General features: G+C 46.0%; 1 protein-coding gene across 3 annotated transcripts in view; it reads left to right on the top strand.

The window, feature by feature from the left end:
- Positions 1-18,331, top strand: part of LOC135511860 (thrombospondin-2-like) — an 80,112-nt gene that overhangs the window by 18,847 nt on the left and 42,934 nt on the right. For all 3 annotated transcript variants that reach the window (XM_064933354.1, XM_064933355.1, XM_064933353.1), the window contains exons 5-10: positions 11,075-11,283; positions 14,461-14,601; positions 14,846-14,939; positions 15,805-15,975; positions 17,056-17,232; positions 17,793-17,966. In XM_064933354.1, coding sequence (XP_064789426.1) covers positions 11,075-11,283; positions 14,461-14,601; positions 14,846-14,939; positions 15,805-15,975; positions 17,056-17,232; positions 17,793-17,966 — 966 coding nt within the window. The remainder of the gene's footprint in view (positions 1-11,074; positions 11,284-14,460; positions 14,602-14,845; positions 14,940-15,804; positions 15,976-17,055; positions 17,233-17,792; positions 17,967-18,331) is intronic.

The following is an 18,331-nucleotide window of genomic DNA, read 5'->3' as shown; positions in this document are numbered from 1 at the left end:
AGTGTGTTGGACATGATGACCAGGCTCAGTGTGTTGGACTTGATGACCAGGCTCAGTGTCAGTATGTTGCACATGACCAAGATCAGTTTCAATGTGTTGGACATGATGACCAGGCTCAATGAGTTGGACATGATGACCAGGTTCAGTGTCAGTTTGTTGGACATGACCAGGCTCAGTGTCAGTGTGTTGGACATGATGACCAGGAACAGTATCAGTATGTCGGACATGACAAAGATCAGTTTCAATGTGTTGGACATGATGACCAGGCTCAGTGTCAGTATGTCTGACATGATCAGAATCAGTGTCAGTGTGTTGGACATGATGACCAGGCTCAGTTTCAGTGTGTTGGACATGATGACCAGGCTCAGTTTCAGTGTGTTGGACATGATCAGTGTCAGTGTGTTGGACATGACCAGGATCAGTGTCTGTGTGTTGGACATGATGACCAGGCTCAGTTTCAGTGTGTTGGACATGATCAGTGTCAGTGTGTTGGACATGACCAGGATCAGTGTCTGTGTGTTGGACATGATGACCAGGCTCAGTTTCAGTGTGTTGGACATGATCAGTGTCAGTGTTTTGGACATGATGACCAGGCTCAATGAGTTGGACATGATGACCAGCCTCAGTGTCAGTGTGTTGGACATGACCAGGATCAGGCTCAGTGTGTTGGACATGATGACCAGGCTCAGTGTCAGTATGTTGGAGTTGATGACCAGGATCAGTGTCAGTGTGTTGGACATGACCAGGCTCAGTGTCAGTGTGTTGGACATGAACAGAATCAGTGTCAGTGTGTTGGACATGATGACCAGGCTCAGTGTTACTGTGTTGGACATGATGACCAGGATTTGTGTCAATGTGTTGGACATGATGACCAGGCTCAGTGTCAGTATGTTGTACATGACCAGGCTATCTGTCAGTGTGTTGGACATGATGACCAGGCTCAGTGTCAGTGTGTTGGACATGACAACCGGTATCAGTGTCATTGTGTTTTACATGATGATCAGAATCAGTGTCAGTGTGTTGGACATGATGACCAGGATCAGTGTCAGTGTGCTGGTCATGACCAGGCTCAGTGTCCGGGTATTGGATATGATGACCAGAGTCAGTTTCAGTATGTTGTACATGACCATGCTCAGTGACATTGTGTTGGACATGATGACCAGGCTCAGTGTGTTGGACATGATGACCAGGCTCAGTGTCAGTATGTTGGACTTGATGAGCAGGATCAGTGTCAGTGTGTTGGACATGATGACCAGGATCAGTGTCAGTGTGCTGGTCATGACCAGGCTCAGTGTCAGTGTGTTGGACATGATGACCAGTCTCAGTGTCCTGGTGTTGGACATGACCAGGGTCAGTGTCAGTGTGTTGGACATGATGACCAGGCTAAGTGTCAGTGTGTTGGACATGATGACCAGAATCAGTGTCAGTGTGCTGGTCATGACCAGGCTCAGTGTCAGTGTGTTGGACATGATGACCAGTCTCAGTGTACTTGTGTTGGACATGATCAGAATCAGTGTTAGTATGTTGGACATTATCAGAATCAGTGTCAGTGTGTTGGACATGATGACCAGGCTCAGTGTCAGTTTGTTGGACATGACCAGGCTCAATGTCAGTGTGTTGTACATGATGACAAGGCTCAGTGTCAGTGTGTTGGACATGATGACCAGGAACAGTATCAGTTTGTCGGACATGATCAGAATCAGTGTCAGTGTGTTGGACATGACCAGGATCAGTGTCAGTGTGCTGGACATGACCAGGCTCAGTGTCAGTGTGTTGGACATGACCAGGATCAGTGTCAGTGTGCTGGACATGACCAGGCTCAGTGTCAGTGTGTTGGACATGCCCAGGATCAGTGTCAGTGTGTTGGACAAGACCAGGATCAGTGTCTTTGTGTTGGACATGATGACCAGGCTCAGTTTACGTTTGTTGGACATGACCAGGATCAGTGTCAGTGTGCTGGACATGACCAGGCTAAGTGTCAGTGTGTTGGACATGATGACCAGTCTCAGTGTCAGTGTGTTGCAGATGACCACGTTCAATGTCAGTGTGTTGGACTTGATGACCAGGCTCAGTGTCAGTATGTTGCACATGACCAAGATCAGTTTCAATGTGTTGGACATGATGACCAGGCTCAATGAGTTGGACATGATGACAAGGTTCAGTGTCAGTTTGTTGGACATGACCAGGCTCAGTGTCAGTGTGTTGGACATGATGACAAGGCTCAGTTTCAATGTGTTGGACATGATGACCAGGCTCAATGAGTTGGACATGATGACCAGGCTCAGTCAGTGTGCTGGTCAAGACCAGGCTCAGTGTCAGTATGTTGGAGTTGATGACCAGGATCAGTGTCAGTGTGTTGGACATGACCAGGCTCAGTGTCAGTGTGTTGGACATGAACAGAATCAGTGTCAGTGTGTTGGACATGATGACCAGGCTCAGTTTCAGTGTGTTGGACATGATGACCAGGCTCAGTTTCAGTGTGTTGGACATGATGACCAGGCTCAGTTTCAGTGTGTTGGACATGATCAGAGTCAGTGTGTTGGACATGACCAGGATCAGTGTCTGTGTGTTGGACATGATGACCAGGCTCAGTTTCAGTGTGTTGGACATGATCAGTGTCAGTGTGTTGGACATGACCAGGATCAGTGTCTGTGTGTTGGACATGATGACCAGGCTCAGTTTCAGTGTGTTGGACATGATCAGTGTCAGTATGTTGGACATGACCAGCCTCAGTGTCAGTGTGTTGGACATGACCAGGATCAGGCTCAGTGTGTTGGACATGATGACCAGGCTCAGTGTCAGTATGTTGGAGTTGATGACCAGGATCAGTGTCAGTGTGTTGGACATGACCAGGCTCAGTGTCAGTGTGTTGGACATGAACAGAATCAGTGTCAGTGTGTTGGACATGATGACCAGGCTCAGTGTTACTGTGTTGGACATGATGACCAGGATTAGTGTCAATGTGTTGGACATGATGACCAGGCTCAGTGTCAGTATGTTGTACATGACAACCGGTATCAGTGTCATTGTGTTTTACATGATGATCAGAATCAGTGTCAGTGTGTTGGACATGATGACCAGGATCAGTGTCAGTGTGCTGGTCATGACCAGGCTCAGTGTCCGGGTATTGGATATGATGACCAGAGTCAGTTTCAGTATGTTGTACATGACCATGCTCAGTGACATTGTGTTGGACATGATGACCAGGCTCAGTGTGTTGGACATGATGACCAGGCTCAGTGTCAGTATGTTGGACTTGATGAGCAGGATCAGTGTCAGTATGTTGGACATGATGACCAGGATCAGTGTCAGTGTGCTGGTCATGACCAGGCTCAGTGTCAGTGTGTTGGACATGATGACCAGTCTCAGTGTCCTGGTGTTGGACATGACCAGGGTCAGTGTCAGTGTGTTGGACATGATGACCAGGCTCAGTGTCAGTGTGTTGGACATGATGACCAGAATCAGTGTCAGTGTGCTGGTCATGACCAGGCTCAGTGTCAGTGTGTTGGACATGATGACCAGTCTCAGTGTACTTGTGTTGGACATGATCAGAATCAGTGTTAGTATGTTGGACATTATCAGAATCAGTGTCAGTGTGTTGGACATGATGACCAGGCTCAGTGTCAGTTTGTTGGACATGACCAGGCTCAGTGTCAGTGTGTTGGACATGATGACCAGGAACAGTATCAGTTTGTCGGACATGATCAGAATCAGTGTCAGTGTGTTGGACATGACCAGGATCAGTGTCTGTGTGCTGGACATGATGACCAGGCTCAGTTTCAGTGTGTTGGACATGACCAGGATCAGTGTCAGTGTGTTGGACATGACCAGGCTCAGTGTCAGTGTGCTGGACATGATGACCAGGCTCACTGTCAGTGTGCTGGACATGATGACCAGGCTCAGTGTCAGTGTGTTGGACATGTCCAGGATCAGTGTCTTTGTGTTGGACATGATGACCAGGCTCATTTTAAGTTTGTTGGACATGACCAGGATCAGTGTCAGTGTGCTGGACATGACCAGGCTAAGTGTCAGTGTGTTGGACATGATGACCAGGCTCATTGTGTTGGACATGATGACCAGTCTCAGTGTCAGTTTGTTGGACTTGATGACCAGGCTCAGTGTGTTGGACATTATGACCGGCTCAGTGTCAGTGTGTTGCAGATGACCACGTTCAATGTCAGTGTGTTGGACATGATGACCAGGCTCAGTGTCAGTATGTTGCACATGACCAAGATCAGTTTCAATGTGTTGGACATGATGACCAGGCTCAATGAGTTGGACATGATGACCAGGTTCAGTGTCAGTTTGTTGGACATGACCAGGCTCAGTGTCAGTGTGTTGGACATGATGACAAGCCTCAGTGTCAGTGTGTTGGACATGATGACCAGAAACAGTATCAGTATGTCGGACATGACCAAGATCAGTTTCAATGTGTTGGACATGATGACCAGGCTCAATGAGTTGGACATGATGACCAGGCTCAGTCAGTGTGCTGGTCATGACCAGGCTCAGTGTCAGTATGTTGCACATGACCAAGATCAGTTTCAATGTGTTGGACATGATGACCAGGCTCAGTGTGTTGGACATGAGCAGACTCAGTGTCAGTGTGTAGGACATGATGACCCTGCTCAGTTTCAGTGTGTTGCACATGACCAGGATCAGTGTTGGACATGATCAGAATCAGTGTTAGTATGTTGGACATTATCAGAATCAGTGTCAGTGTGTTGGACATGATGACCAGGCTCAGTGTCAGTTTGTTGGACATGACCAGGCTCAGTGTCAGTGTGTTGGACATGATGACAAGGCTCAGTGTCAGTGTGTTGGACATGATGACCAGGAACAGTATCAGTATGTCGGACATGGTCAGAATCAGTGTCAGTGTGTTGGACATGACCAGGATCAGTGTCTGTGTGCTGGACATGATGACCAGGCTCAGTTTCAGTGTGTTGGACATGACCAGGATCAGTGTCTGTGTGCTGGACATGATGACCAGGCTCAGTTTCAGTGTGTTGCACATGACCAGGATCAGTGTCTGTGTGCTGGACATGATGACCAGGCTCAGTTTCAGTGTGTTGGACATGACCAGGATCAGTGTCAGTGTGTTGGACATGACCAGGCTCAGTGTCAGTGTGCTGGACATGATGACCAGTCTCAATGTGTTGGACATGATGACCAGTCTCAGTGTCAGTTTGTTGGACTTGATGACCAGGCTCAGTGTGTTGGACATTATGACCGGCTCAGTGTCAGTGTGTTGCAGATGACCATGTTCAATGTCAGTGTGTTGGACATGATGACCAGGCTCAGTGTGTTGGACTTGATGACCAGGCTCAGTGTCAGTTTGTTGGACTTGATGACCAGGCTCAGTGTTTTGGACTTTATTATCAGGCTCAGTGTCAGTGTGTTGGACATGACCAGGCTCAGTTTCACTGTGTTGGACATGATGACAAGGCTCAGTGTCAGTGTGTTGGACATGATGACCAGGATCAGTGTCAGTATGTTGGACATGACCAGGCTCAGTGTCAGTGTGTTGGACATGATGACCAGGCTCAGTGTCAGTGTGTTGGACATGACCAGGCTCAGTGTCAGTGTGTTGGACATGATGACCAGGCTTTGTGTCTGTGTGATGGACATGATGACCAGGCATTATGTCATTGTGTTGGATATGACAACGATCAGTGTCCGAATGTTGGACATGATGACCAGGCTCAGTGTGTTGGACAGTGTCAGTGTGCTGGTCATGACCAGACTCAGTGTCAGTGTGTTGGACATGATGACCAGTCTCAGTGTCTGTGTGTTGGACATGACCAGGCTCAGTGTCAGTGTGTTGGACATGATGATCAGGCTCTGTGTCAGTGTGTTGGACATGACCAAGATCATTGTCAGTGTGATGAACATGATGACCAGGCTCTGTGTCAGTGTGCTGGTCATGACCAGGCTCAGTGTCAGTGTATTGGACATGATGACCAGGCTCAGTGTCAGTTTGTTGGACTTGATGACCAGGCTCAGTGTTTTGGACTTTATTATCAGGCTCAGTGTCAGTGTGTTGGACAAGACCAGGCTAAGTGTCAGTGTGTTGGACATGATGACAAGGCTCAGTGTCCCTGTGTTGTACATGAACAGGCTCAGTTTCAGTATGTTGGACATGATCAGGCTCAGTGTCAGTGTGTTGGACATGACCATGATCAGTGTCTGTGTGTTGGACATGATGACCAGGCTCAGTTTCAGTGTGCTGGACATGATGACCAGGCTCAGTTTCAGTGTGTTGGACATGATCAGTGTCAGTGTGTTGGACATGACAAGGCTCAGTGTCAGTGTGTTGGACATGAACAGAATCAGTGTCAGTGTGTTGGACATGATGACCAGGCTCAGTGTTACTGTGTTGGACATGATGACCAGGATTAGTGTCAGTGTGTTGGACATGATGACCAGGCTCAGTGTCAGTATGTTGTACATGACCAGGCTATCTGTCAGTGTGTTGGACATGATGACCAGGCTCAGTGTCAGTGTGTTGGACATGACAACCGGTATCAGTGTCATTGTGTTTTACATGATGATCAGAATCAGTGTCAGTGTGTTGGACATGATGACCAGGATCAGTGTCAGTGTGCTGGTCATGACCAGGCTCAGTGTCAGTGTGTTGGACATGATGACCAGTCTCAGTGTCTGTGTGTTGGACATGACCAGGATCAGTGTCCGGATGTTGGACATGATGACCCGGCTCAGTGTGTTGGACATGATGACCAGGCCCAGTGTCAGTATGTTGGACTTGATGACCAGGATCAGTGTCAGTGTGTTGGACATGATGACCAGGATCAGTGTCTGTGTGTTGGACATGACAATGCTCAGTGTCAGTGTGTTGGACATGATGATCAGGCTCAGTTTCAGTATGTTGGACATGACCAGGCTCAGTGTCAAGGTGTTGGACATGATGACCAGGCTCAGTGTCAGTGTGTTGGACATGACCAGGATCAGTGTCCGGGTATTGGATATGATGACCAGAGTCAGTTTCAGTATGTTGTACATGACCATGCTCAGTGACATTGTGTTGGACATGATGACCAGGCTCAATGAGTTGGACATGATGACCAGGCTCAGTGTGTTGGACATGATGACCAGGCTCAGTGTCAGTATGTTGGACTTGATGAGCAGGATCAGTGTCAGTGTGTTGGACATGATGACCAGGATCAGTGTCAGTGTGCTGGTCATGACCAGGCTCAGTGTCAGTGTGTTGGACATGATGACCAGTCTCAGTGTCCTGGTGTTGGACATGACCAGGGTCAGTGTCAGTGTGTTGGACATGATGACCAGGCTCAGTGTCCTGGTGTTGGACATGACCAGGGTCAGTGTCAGTGTGTTGGACATGATGACCAGGCTCAGTGTCCTGGTGTTGGACAAGACCAGGCTAAGTGTCAGTATGTTGCACATGACCAAGATCAGTTTCAATGTGTTGGACATGATGACCAGGCTCAGTGTGTTGGACATGAGCAGACTCAGTGTCAGTGTGTAGGACATGATGACCAGGCATTATGTCAGTGTGTTGTACATGATGACCTGGCTCAGTTTCACTGTGTTGGACATGATGACAAGGCTCAGTGTCAGTGTGTTGGACATGATCAGAATGAGTGTCAGTGTGTTGGACATGACCAGGCTCAGTGTCAGTGTGTTGGACATGATGACCAGGCTTTGTGTCTGTGTGATGGACATGATGACCAGGCATTATGTCATTGTGTTGGATATGACAAGGATCAGTTTCCGAATGTTGGACATGATGACCAGGCTCAGTGTGTTGGACAGTGTCAGTGTGCTGGTCATGACCAGACTCAGTGTCAGTGTGTTGGACATGATGACCAGTCTCAGTGTCTGTGTGTTGGACATGACGAGGCTCAGTGTCAGTGTGTTGGACATGATGATCAGGCTCTGTGTCAGTGTGTTGGACATGACCAAGATCAGTGTCAGTGTGATGAACATGATGACCAGGCTCTGTGTCAGTGTGCTGGTCATGACCAGGCTCAGTGTCAGTGTGTTGGACATGATGACAAGGCTTTGTGTCAGTGTGATGGACATGATGACAAGGCTCTGTGTCAGTGTGTTGGACATGATGACCAGGCTCAGTGTCAGTATGTTGCACATGACCAAGATCAGTGTCAATGTGTTGGACATGATGACCAGGCTCAGTGTCAGTGTGTTGAACTTGATGACCAGGCTCAGTTTCAGTGTGTTGGACATGATGACGATGCCCATTGTCAGTGTGTTGGACATGATGACTAGGTTCAGTGTCAGTGTGTTGGACATGACCAGGATCAGTGTCCGGGTGTTGGACATGATTACCAGGCTCAGTTTCAGTATGTTGTACATGACCATGCTCAGTGTCAGTGTGTTGGACATGACGACCAGGCTCAGTGTGTTGGACCTGATGACCAAGCTCAGTGTCAGTATGTTGGACTTTATGACCAGGATCAGTGTCAGTGTGTTGGACATGATGACCAGTGTCAGTGTCTGTGTGTTGGACATGACCAGGCTCAGTGTCAGTGTGTTGGACATGATGATCAGGCTCAGTTTCAGTATGTTGGACATGACCAAGATCATTGTCAGTGTGATGAACATGATGACCAGGCTCTGTGTCAGTGTGCTGGTCATGACCAGGCTCAGTGTCAGTGTGTTGGACATGATGACGATGCCCATTGTCAGTGTGTTGGACATGATGACTAGGTTCAGTGTCAGTGTGTTGGACATGACCAGGGTCAGTGTCCGGGTGTTGGACATGATGACCAGGCTCAGTTTCAGTATGTTGTACATGACCATGCTCAGTGTCAGTGTGTTGGACATGACGACCAGGCTCAGTGTGTTGGACCTGATGACCAAGCTCAGTGTCAGTATGTTGGACTTTATGACCAGGATCAGTGTCAGTGTGTTGGACATGATGACCAGTGTCAGTGTCTGTGTGTTGGACATGACCAGGCTCAGTGTCAGTGTGTTGGACATGATGATCAGGCTCAGTTTCAGTATGTTGGACATGACCAAGATCATTGTCAGTGTGATGAACATGATGACCAGGCTCTGTGTCAGTGTGCTGGTCATGACCAGGCTCAGTGTCAGTGTGTTGGACATGATGACCAGGCTTTGTGTCAGTGTGATGGACATGATGACCAGGCATTATGTCAGTGTGTTGGACATGATGACCAGGCTCAGTGTCAGTATGTTGCACATGACCAAGATCAGTGTCAATGTGTTGGACATGATGACCAGGCTCAGTGTCAGTGTGTTGAACTTGATGACCAGGCTCAGTTTCAGTATGTTGGACATGACCAGGCTCAGTGTCAGTGTGTTGGACATGATGACCATGCCCATTGTCAGTGTGTTGGACATGATGACTAGGTTCAGTCTCAGTGTGTTGGACATGACCAGGATCAGTGTCCGGGTGTTGGACATGATGACCAGGCTCAGTTTCAGTATGTTGTACATGACCATGCTCAGTGTCAGTGTGTTGGACATGACGACCAAGCTCAGTGTCAGTATGTTGGACTTTATGACCAGGATCAGTGTCAGTGTGTTGGACATGATGACCAGGATCAATGTCAGTGTGTTGGTCATGATGACCAGGCTCAGTGTCCGTGTGTTGGACATGACAACCGTGATCAGTGTCATTGTGTTTTACATGATGACCAGAATCATGGTCAGTGTGTTGGACATGACCAGGCTCAGTGTCAGTGTGTTGGACATGACCAGGCTCAGTGTTTGTGTGTTGGACATGATTACCCGGCTCAGTGTCAGTGTTTTGGACATGATGGCCAGGATCATGGTCAGTGTGTTGGACATGACCAGGCTCAGTGTCAGTTTGTTGGACATGACCAGGCTCAGTGTCAGTGTGTTTTACATAACAAGGCTCAGTGTTTGTATGTTGGACATGATTACCCGGCTCAGTGTCAGTGTGTTGGACATGACAACCGTGATCAGTGTCATTGTGTTTTACATGATGACCAGAATCATGGTCAGTGTGTTGGACATGACCAGGCTCAGTGTCAGTGTGTTGGACATGATGACCAGGCTCAGTGTCAGTGTGTTGGACATGATGGCCAGGATCAGTGTTAGTGTGTTGTACATGACCAGAATCAGCTTCAGTGTGTTCGACATGATGACTAGTATCAGAATCAGTGTGTTGGACATGACCAGGCTCAGTGTCAGTGTGTTGGACATGATGACCAGGCTCAGTGTCAGTGTGTTGGACATGACCAGAATCAGGATCAGTGTGTTGGACATGACCATGATCATTGTCAGTGTGTTAGACATTACCAGGATCATTGGCAGTGTGTTGAACTGACCAGGATCAGTGTCAGTGTGTTGGACATGACCAGGATCAGTGTCATTGTGTTGGACATGACCAGGATCAGCGTCATTGTGTTGGACATGAACAGACTTCCTGCTGTAGATCAGCACTCCATCTGTGAACAGATATCACATAAGCAGAAGATGGATAACTCTGGAGGCGCGTCCAATAAGGCGTCCTATTCCCTAATTTGTGCACCCTACGGGCCCTGGTACCGAATCTCCAAAGGGGATTCGGTGCCAGTTGGGACTTACTCCGTTGTTAGACAGGTTGAGGCCCCATGTTAAAAATAAAAAGGAAGTGGATGATGAAACTGAACAATGTGCTTCACATTGAGGACTCTACTGAGTGCCCTCCATAATCTCTGGGGTCGTGATGGTTTAAGAGGCATCACGTTGTGAGCAGACAGCTCTATTAGGAGTTCTCTTCTACACCTCAGATTCGGTGTGCTCTATAATGATATAGTTCACATAGATGGAAGACTTCATTTCCTAAAGTGAAACATATGCAATCCCTCAATCTCCATGCTGTTTCTGCTCAATGACATCTGCTTTAAGGACTCATTACGACGATCTTGGGCTCGAGGGAGGTTCCTTAACAGATAGGAAAGACTGAAAATAATTGAATTATTTGATGAAGTTCTTCGTGCTTTCCTCTTCATTGTGCTCTTGCATCAGCAGGGTTCATTACATGTAATGATCATCCATTCTCCCTCTCTCTCTGTCCACCCCCCCTCCGTCCTCCTGTCAGATGAGGCCAACACGGTGGTGAGTGAGACCACAGACATGGTGGATATGAGTTCCTCCACCGCCATCACCACTAACTTCATTGGCCAGAAAACAGAGAATCTAGGAGCAGATATGTGTGAACGATCTTGTGAGGAACTCAGCATCATGTTTCAGGAGCTCAAAGGACTGCGGGTTGTAGTGGGGAACCTCATTGACGGCCTACAGAAAGTGGTATGTAACAGATGTCCTCTGATCATTGGGGAGGGGGGGGTGCTCCATACTTTCTGTCTTGTCGACCATCAGTTTGTCTGGTCTACTATCAGTTTGTCTTGTCTACTATCAGTTTGTCTTGTCTACTATCAGTTTTTCTTTTCTATTATTAGTTTGTATTGTCAACTATCAGTTTGGCTTGTCAACTATCAGTTTGGCTTGTCAACTATCAGTCTGGCTTGTCTACCATCAGTTGGTCTCGTCTACTTTCAGTTTGTCTCGTCTACTATCAGTTGGTCTCGTCTACTATCAGTTTGTCTTGTCTACTATCAGTTTGTCTTGTCTACCAGCAGTTTGTCTTGTCTACTATCAGTTGGTCTTGTCTACTATCAGTTTGTCTTGTCTACTATCAGTTGGTCTTGTCTACAACCAGTTTGTCTTGTCAACTATCAGTTGATCTTGTCTACAACCAGTTTGTCTTGTCTACTATCAGTTTGCCTTGTTTACTATCAGTTGGTCTTGTCTGCTATCAGTTTGCCTTGTTTACTATCAGTTGGTCTCGTCTACTATCAGTTTGTCTTGTCTACTATCAGTTTGTCTTGTCTACCAGCAGTTTGTCTTGTCTACTATCAGTTGGTCTTGTCTACTATCAGTTTGTCTTGTCTACTATCAGTTGGTCTTGTCTACAACCAGTTTGTCTTGTCAACTATCAGTTGGTATTGTCTACAACCAGATTGTCTTGTCTACTATCAGTTGGTCTTGTCTACTATCAGTTGGTCTTGTCTACAACCAGTTTGTCTTGTCTACTATCAGTTGGTCTTGTCTACAACCAGTTTGTCTTGTCTACTATCAGTTGGTCTTGTCTACAACCAGTTTGTCTTGTCTACTATCAGTTGGTCTTGTCTACTATCAGTTGGTCTTGTCTACAACCAGTTTGTCTTGTCTACTATCAGTTTGTCTTGTTTACTATCAGTTGGTCTTGTCTGCTATCAGTTTGCCTTGTTTACTATCAGTTGGTCTCGTCTACTATCAGTTTGTCTTGTCTACAACCAGTTTGTTTTGTCTACTATCAGTTTGTCTTGTCTACTATCAGTTTGTCTTGTCTACTATCAGATGGTCTTGTCTACAACCAGTTTGTCTTGTCTACTATCAGTTTGTCTTGTTTACTATCAGTTTGTCTTGTCTACAACCAGTTTGTCTTGTCTACTATCAGTTTGTCTTGTCTACAACCAGTTTGTCTTGTCTACTATCAGTTTGTCTTGTTTACTATCAGTTGGTCTTGTCTGCTATCAGTCTGCCTTGTTTACTATCAGTTGGTCTCGTCTACTATCAGTTTGTCTTGTCTACAACCAGTTTGTCTTGTCTACTATCAGTTTGTCTTGTCTACTATCAGTTTGTCTTGTTTACTATCAGTTTGTCTTGTCTACAACCAGTTTGTCTTGTCTACTATCAGTTTGTCTTGTTTACTATCAGTTTGTCTTGTCTACAACCAGTTTGTCTTGTCTACTATCAGTTTGTCTTGTCTACAACCAGTTTGTCTTGTCTAATATCAGTTTGTCTTGTCTACTATCAGTTTGTCTTGTCTACAACCAGTTTGTCTTGTCTACTATCAGTTTGTCTTGTTTACTATCAGTTGGTCTTGTCTACTATCAGTTTGTCTTGTTTACTATCAGTTGGTCTCGTCTACTATCCGTTTGTCTTGTCTACAACCAGTTTGTCTTGTCTACTATCAGTTTGTCTTGTTTACTATCAGTTGGTCTTGTCTACTATCAGTTTGTCTTGTCTACAACCAGTTTGTCTTGTCTACTATCAGTTTGTCTTGCTTACTATCAGTGGGTCTTGTCTACAACCATTTTTCTATGGAACTGTTTGTGAAAAAATTAGTACACTCCATGAACTAATGTGACCAGTTACCTTGATTCTTTAAAATAATGTTTATGGAATGATAGACTGTTGTTAGGTGTAACCAAGAAGATTAGGGAACATTTGGGAGTCGGTATAAATAGTTTGAAGTCTTCTTTGGGGGTTAACATGAGAGACTTTCTAGAGAGCTGCTGGTAAACCGAAGGCCCTGTTGAAGTCATGAAGCAAGGTGTGGTAGAACTACTAAAGCAGTGGAGCTAACTGTGTGGTCAGAGTCAGAGTGTGAATCAATGAGGTTGGTTTAATGGCACGTAACATGTGGATATAGGAAGTGTTCCCAACTTCCCTTGGCTGTGATTGGCTTCAGCTAGCGGCTCCTCTCAAGCCTGATATCTGGCTGTGTTTAAACAGCCCATATGCTTCATTCTCCTTCCTCTGTGTGTGTGTGTGTGTGTGTGTGTGTGTGTGTGTGTGTGTGTGTGTGTGTGTGTGTGTGTGTGTGTGTGTGTGTGTGTGTGTGTGTGTGTGTGTGTGTGTGTGTGTGTGTGTGTGTGTGTGTGTGTGTGTGTTTGTGACAGCTCGCTGTGAACAGCTATGGTCCCCAAGGCTCCTCAGACAAAGAAAACAGGCTAGCTCCATGCATCTTCCTTTCATATGGATGGAGTTATGTGTCCTATGTGCTTTTATTGTCATTTGTTTTGCTTTATGAAAGCTTTTTGACTCTAGGCTATGTCTTTCTGTCTGTCGTATCCTCAGACAGGCTTTTACTATGTGCCCCGGGGCCGCATTTGGTCTTCAATAAGGTCCAAAGGGTTTTACAGAAAATGTGTTGTATATTCTCATTGTCAAAATTTTTACTCAAACCAAGCCTGCTGTAGAGTCTAGACTATGCGTGTCTGTCTGTGTCTGTATCCTTTTCCTCAGGCTGAGTAAAAACCAATGATGTGCCTGTGTGTATCTGTCTGTGTGTCTGTCTATGTCTGTTGGTCTGTCTCTGCCTGTGTGTCTGTCTATGTCTGTGTGGATGTCTGTATGTCAGTCTATGTCTGTGTGTCTGTCTGTGTCTGTTTCGATGTCTGTCTGTCTGTCTGTCTGTCTGTCTGTCTGTCTGTCTGTGTCTGACTATATCTGTTTGTCTGTCTGTGTGTCTGTGGGTCTGTCTGTGTGTCTGTCTATGTCTGTGTGTCTATGTCTGTGTGTCTGTCTATGTCTGTGTGTCTGTCTATGTCTGTCTGTCTGTCCCTGTGTCTGTCTATGTCTGTGTGTCTGTCTGTGTGTGTGTCTGTCTGTCTGTCTGTGTCTGACTATGTATGTGTGTCTGTCTCCTCTCTCCAGACCGAGGAGAACACAGTGATGAAGGACACTCTTGGCAAGATAAAGAACTCCAAGGAGAAACACATGTGCTGGCAGGATGGACGGATGTTTGAAGATAAGGAGGACTGGGTGGTGGACAGCTGCACCACGTGTACCTGCCAGGTAGGAGACATACAAACCTCCTTAAATGGAGGGACATGACAGACACAGATTGTCATAGGGTGGATGTGGTTTTGATTGATTGATAGATTTGTTTGGTTAATTGGTTGGTTGGTTGATTAATTGATCCCAAATTAATCAGTCATAAACCTTTGCCCAGATCCTGAGGTCTTACAAGACACTAATTCATACATAGGTCACCTATAGCAACTAATGTCCCTGAAAAATGTTTTTTGGCACATGACAGGACTCAAAGATTGTGTGTCACCAAATCACCTGTCCTCCTGTGGCCTGTGTTGGCCCCTCCTTCATCGATGGAGAGTGTTGCCCTGTGTGTCTGCGTAAGTAGCCACTCGTTCTATACATCATTAAACCCTTGCAACAGCCTAATCCTGACCCATAACCATTGAACAGAAGGAAAAATAGCAGAATCTGGCTTTAATTACTGTTTCCATAAGCTTTACAGGAGTAATGGCAATTAGGAAACGTCCTGAAGTGAAAACGAGACTTCTGAGCCCTGTAAAAACAATGGCATCACATTGACCAATAAACAATTGCTTACCTCGCTTAATTTCACATCTATCTGAAGATTAAAAATTACTATAACATGTATTCTCTCGCAAACACACTTCGCTTCATTTCACATCTGGCTGAAGTCCTTTCTAGAGCCAAGGCCTCCGATGCCAAATCTGAGTACCAGAGAAACAACGTTTCCATGCATATTAAGTTTGACTAATAGAGCCGTCTTATTGTTGTACAGCTGGTTGGTCTGTAAAGGGACGACCACGTTTTATTGTTCTACATGAAAACAGCAGCACTACAGGCTGCCATACTCTGAAGTGCTGAAGTGGTCTCTGTGAACCATGACGTCATATAAAACCTAAGCATCAAAACAGACTACTCTCCAGAGCTTTGTTTCTCTGCATCTTTTGAAGCGTTCCTAGTTCCAACAATGACACAGAGCAACTGTAGACGAGATGGTGTGGTGGGGAAGCATGCAATAATGCAATGAGTTGACTTCATCATAGAAAGGTAGCTCTGCGCGTTTATTTTGTTTAAGTTTTGGTACATTTAGTTGAAATAATGTCATTTTTTATGAGCTTATGTTGTAAAAAAATATATACATTCATCTAGATAGCAGGGTTTTCACTTTTCAGAGGCAGAACATGATGATTTGTCATTAATAACCCCTTGAGTTTCCTCTAGCCAAGGACAGTGAGGACGGCTGGTCCCCCTGGTCAGAGTGGACAGAGTGTACTGTCACCTGTGGGACAGGTACTCAACAGAGAGGACGCTCATGTGATGCCACCAGTAACCCCTGCTCTGGACCATCCATCCAGACCAGGAAATGCAGCCTGGGAAAATGTGACAGCCGAGGTGAGTCAACATCTCTGCTACAGTCTCCTTTTTGTCAACCTACCTTGAACTCTATTGGTTAGAGTTTTAACTCTAAAGGTTGTTGTGATTATAAATACACTTTATATAAAGTTTGATTTAATATGATTTAATTAGACCAACTAAGGACCTTTGGGTGAAGTGATGTGTTTACAGACAAAAGACAACCGCATCATAAATGTAGTATTTTCCTGCAACTGCCAAGTGAGAATGTGTGTGTTTCTCTCTCTCTCTGTGTGTGTGTGTGTGTTTCTCTCTCTCTCTGTGTGTGTGTGTGTTTCTCTCTCTCTGTGTGTGTTTCTCTCTCTCTGTGTGTGTGTGTTTCTCTCTCTCTCTGTGTGTGTGTGTGTTTCTCTCTCTCTCTGTGTGTGTGTGTGTGTGTGTGTGTGTGTGTGTGTGTGTGTGTGTGTGTGTGTGTGTGTGTGTGTGTGTGTGTGTGTGTGTGTGTGTGTGTGTATATTTGTGAAAGGATCAAGTGAGAGGATGATGTCGTTAGAAGCAGCTGTGTAATGATGGAACAGGGGACAAAGTGACTGAATAGACATACTGCTCTGCTAGGCTGGAGATGGATGGACAGGAACCTCATCCTACTCTGACTCAAAATACTTCTCTCTGTCTGTCTCTGTCTCTCTCTCGGTCTCTGTCTCTCTCTCTCTGTTTGTCTCTCTCTCTGTCTGCTGTGGGAAATAGGTCACGTCTATGGCTGTAGAGTGTGTGTCCATCCTGTTAGCCCTAAAGGACTCACTAGTACCCACCAAACAATGTCACCCATAGTGATCTACATATTAGTGGTTTATTATACTGCAACCAAATTACCCAGAAATGGATAATAAAGACCTTTTAAACATGAAAAATCAGATATGCCATTTAGCAGAAGTTTTAATCCAAAGCCACGTGCAGTCCTACGTGCATACTGTACATTCTTTATGTATGGGTGATCCCTGGGATCAAACCCACTATTCTGGCGTTACAAGCAACATGTTCTACTGCACTAAAAAGGACCACCATATTGCATGTATGTATTTTCCTATACACTGCCTTGACTGACCTGTGTGTATTCAGTTCGTCAGGATGGTAGGTGGAGCCTGTGGTCTCCATGGTCATCATGTTCGGTGACGTGTGGCGAGGGTCAGATCACCAGGATACGCCACTGCAACGCCCCCACACCACAACTGGGGGGCAAAGACTGTGAGGGCCAGGGGAGAGAGACACAGCGCTGTGAGGCCAAGCCCTGTCCCAGTGAGTATGGTGGCCCAAGAGGAACAACACAGACAGGACAGGCACATTGTCCATACCAGACCTGGGTTCAACATTTTAGCTGTGCACTGATTGAGCTTGCCTCTTGCTTTAGAAAGAGAACTACTTTGAACCCGGGAGTTTGATCTGATTAATAACCACATGTATTTAAAAACAGGCAGAATTAAAAAATGTATAGCTCTTTCCACTCATATAGGATGGGGCACCATTCACATGCTAAACATTCTGTCTGTCTTTTATAAAACGTCAAGCTCAAATCAACTCGGCATGTGCCCAACTGCGGTTCTAGCTTCCAGACCACAACAGGGCTGAGAATCGAATGACCCCTAGGAGATGTGTAGAGTGGTTTGTGTGTGACTGTAGGCCTTCAACTACTACTGTAATTAACTTTCTTACGGTCAAAGAGACTTGATAAGGCAGTAATGTAAAGTAGTAAAACCTCCCCATGGACTCTTGAAGACGAGCCCCCAACGTGATCTAAAAGAGATCCTAACAAACAGTAGTGATGGCCCACTAACTGTTTATTTGTTGTCCATCTGCAGTTGACGGTGGCTGGGGACCGTGGTCGCCATGGGCGATCTGCTCGGCAACCTGTGGGGGTGGAGTTAAGGGTCGGACCCGTGTCTGTAACAGCCCCGAACCCCAGTACAAAGGCAAGAAGTGCCTCGGGGAGACCAATGACAGTAACGCCTGCAACAAAAAGGACTGCCCTATCGGTGTGTGAGTGTGTACGTGTGTGTACGTGTGTGTGTGTACGTGTGTGTGTGTACGTGTGTGTGTGTGTGTACGTGTGTGTGTGTGTGGACTGTGAGTGTTTGTGTTTGTGTGCGTCTGTATGTGTCGCACCTCCACCCTCATCCCTTTCCCTCTGTAACTTTTAGTTATTTCAGTTCATTCTAACATTCCTGTTTAGTTATTATACCTCATTTCAACATTCCTGTGATAGGTGTTCTTAAAATGGCTTCCAGACTCATTTATTCACATATTTGTGCTGATAACAAAGTCTGGGAGGATGCGTTTGGCCTATTATGAGAAGGAAGCTAATTAGCTAATTAGCTAATGCTAACATTGCTCTGAAAGC

The sequence above is a fragment of the Oncorhynchus masou genome, chromosome 24, assembly GCF_036934945.1.
Source record: "Oncorhynchus masou masou isolate Uvic2021 chromosome 24, UVic_Omas_1.1, whole genome shotgun sequence".
NCBI classification, from domain to species: Eukaryota; Metazoa; Chordata; class Actinopteri; order Salmoniformes; family Salmonidae; genus Oncorhynchus; species Oncorhynchus masou.
Note: the sequence above shows the minus strand (reverse complement) of the source record. Positions and strands in the feature narration are given on the sequence as shown.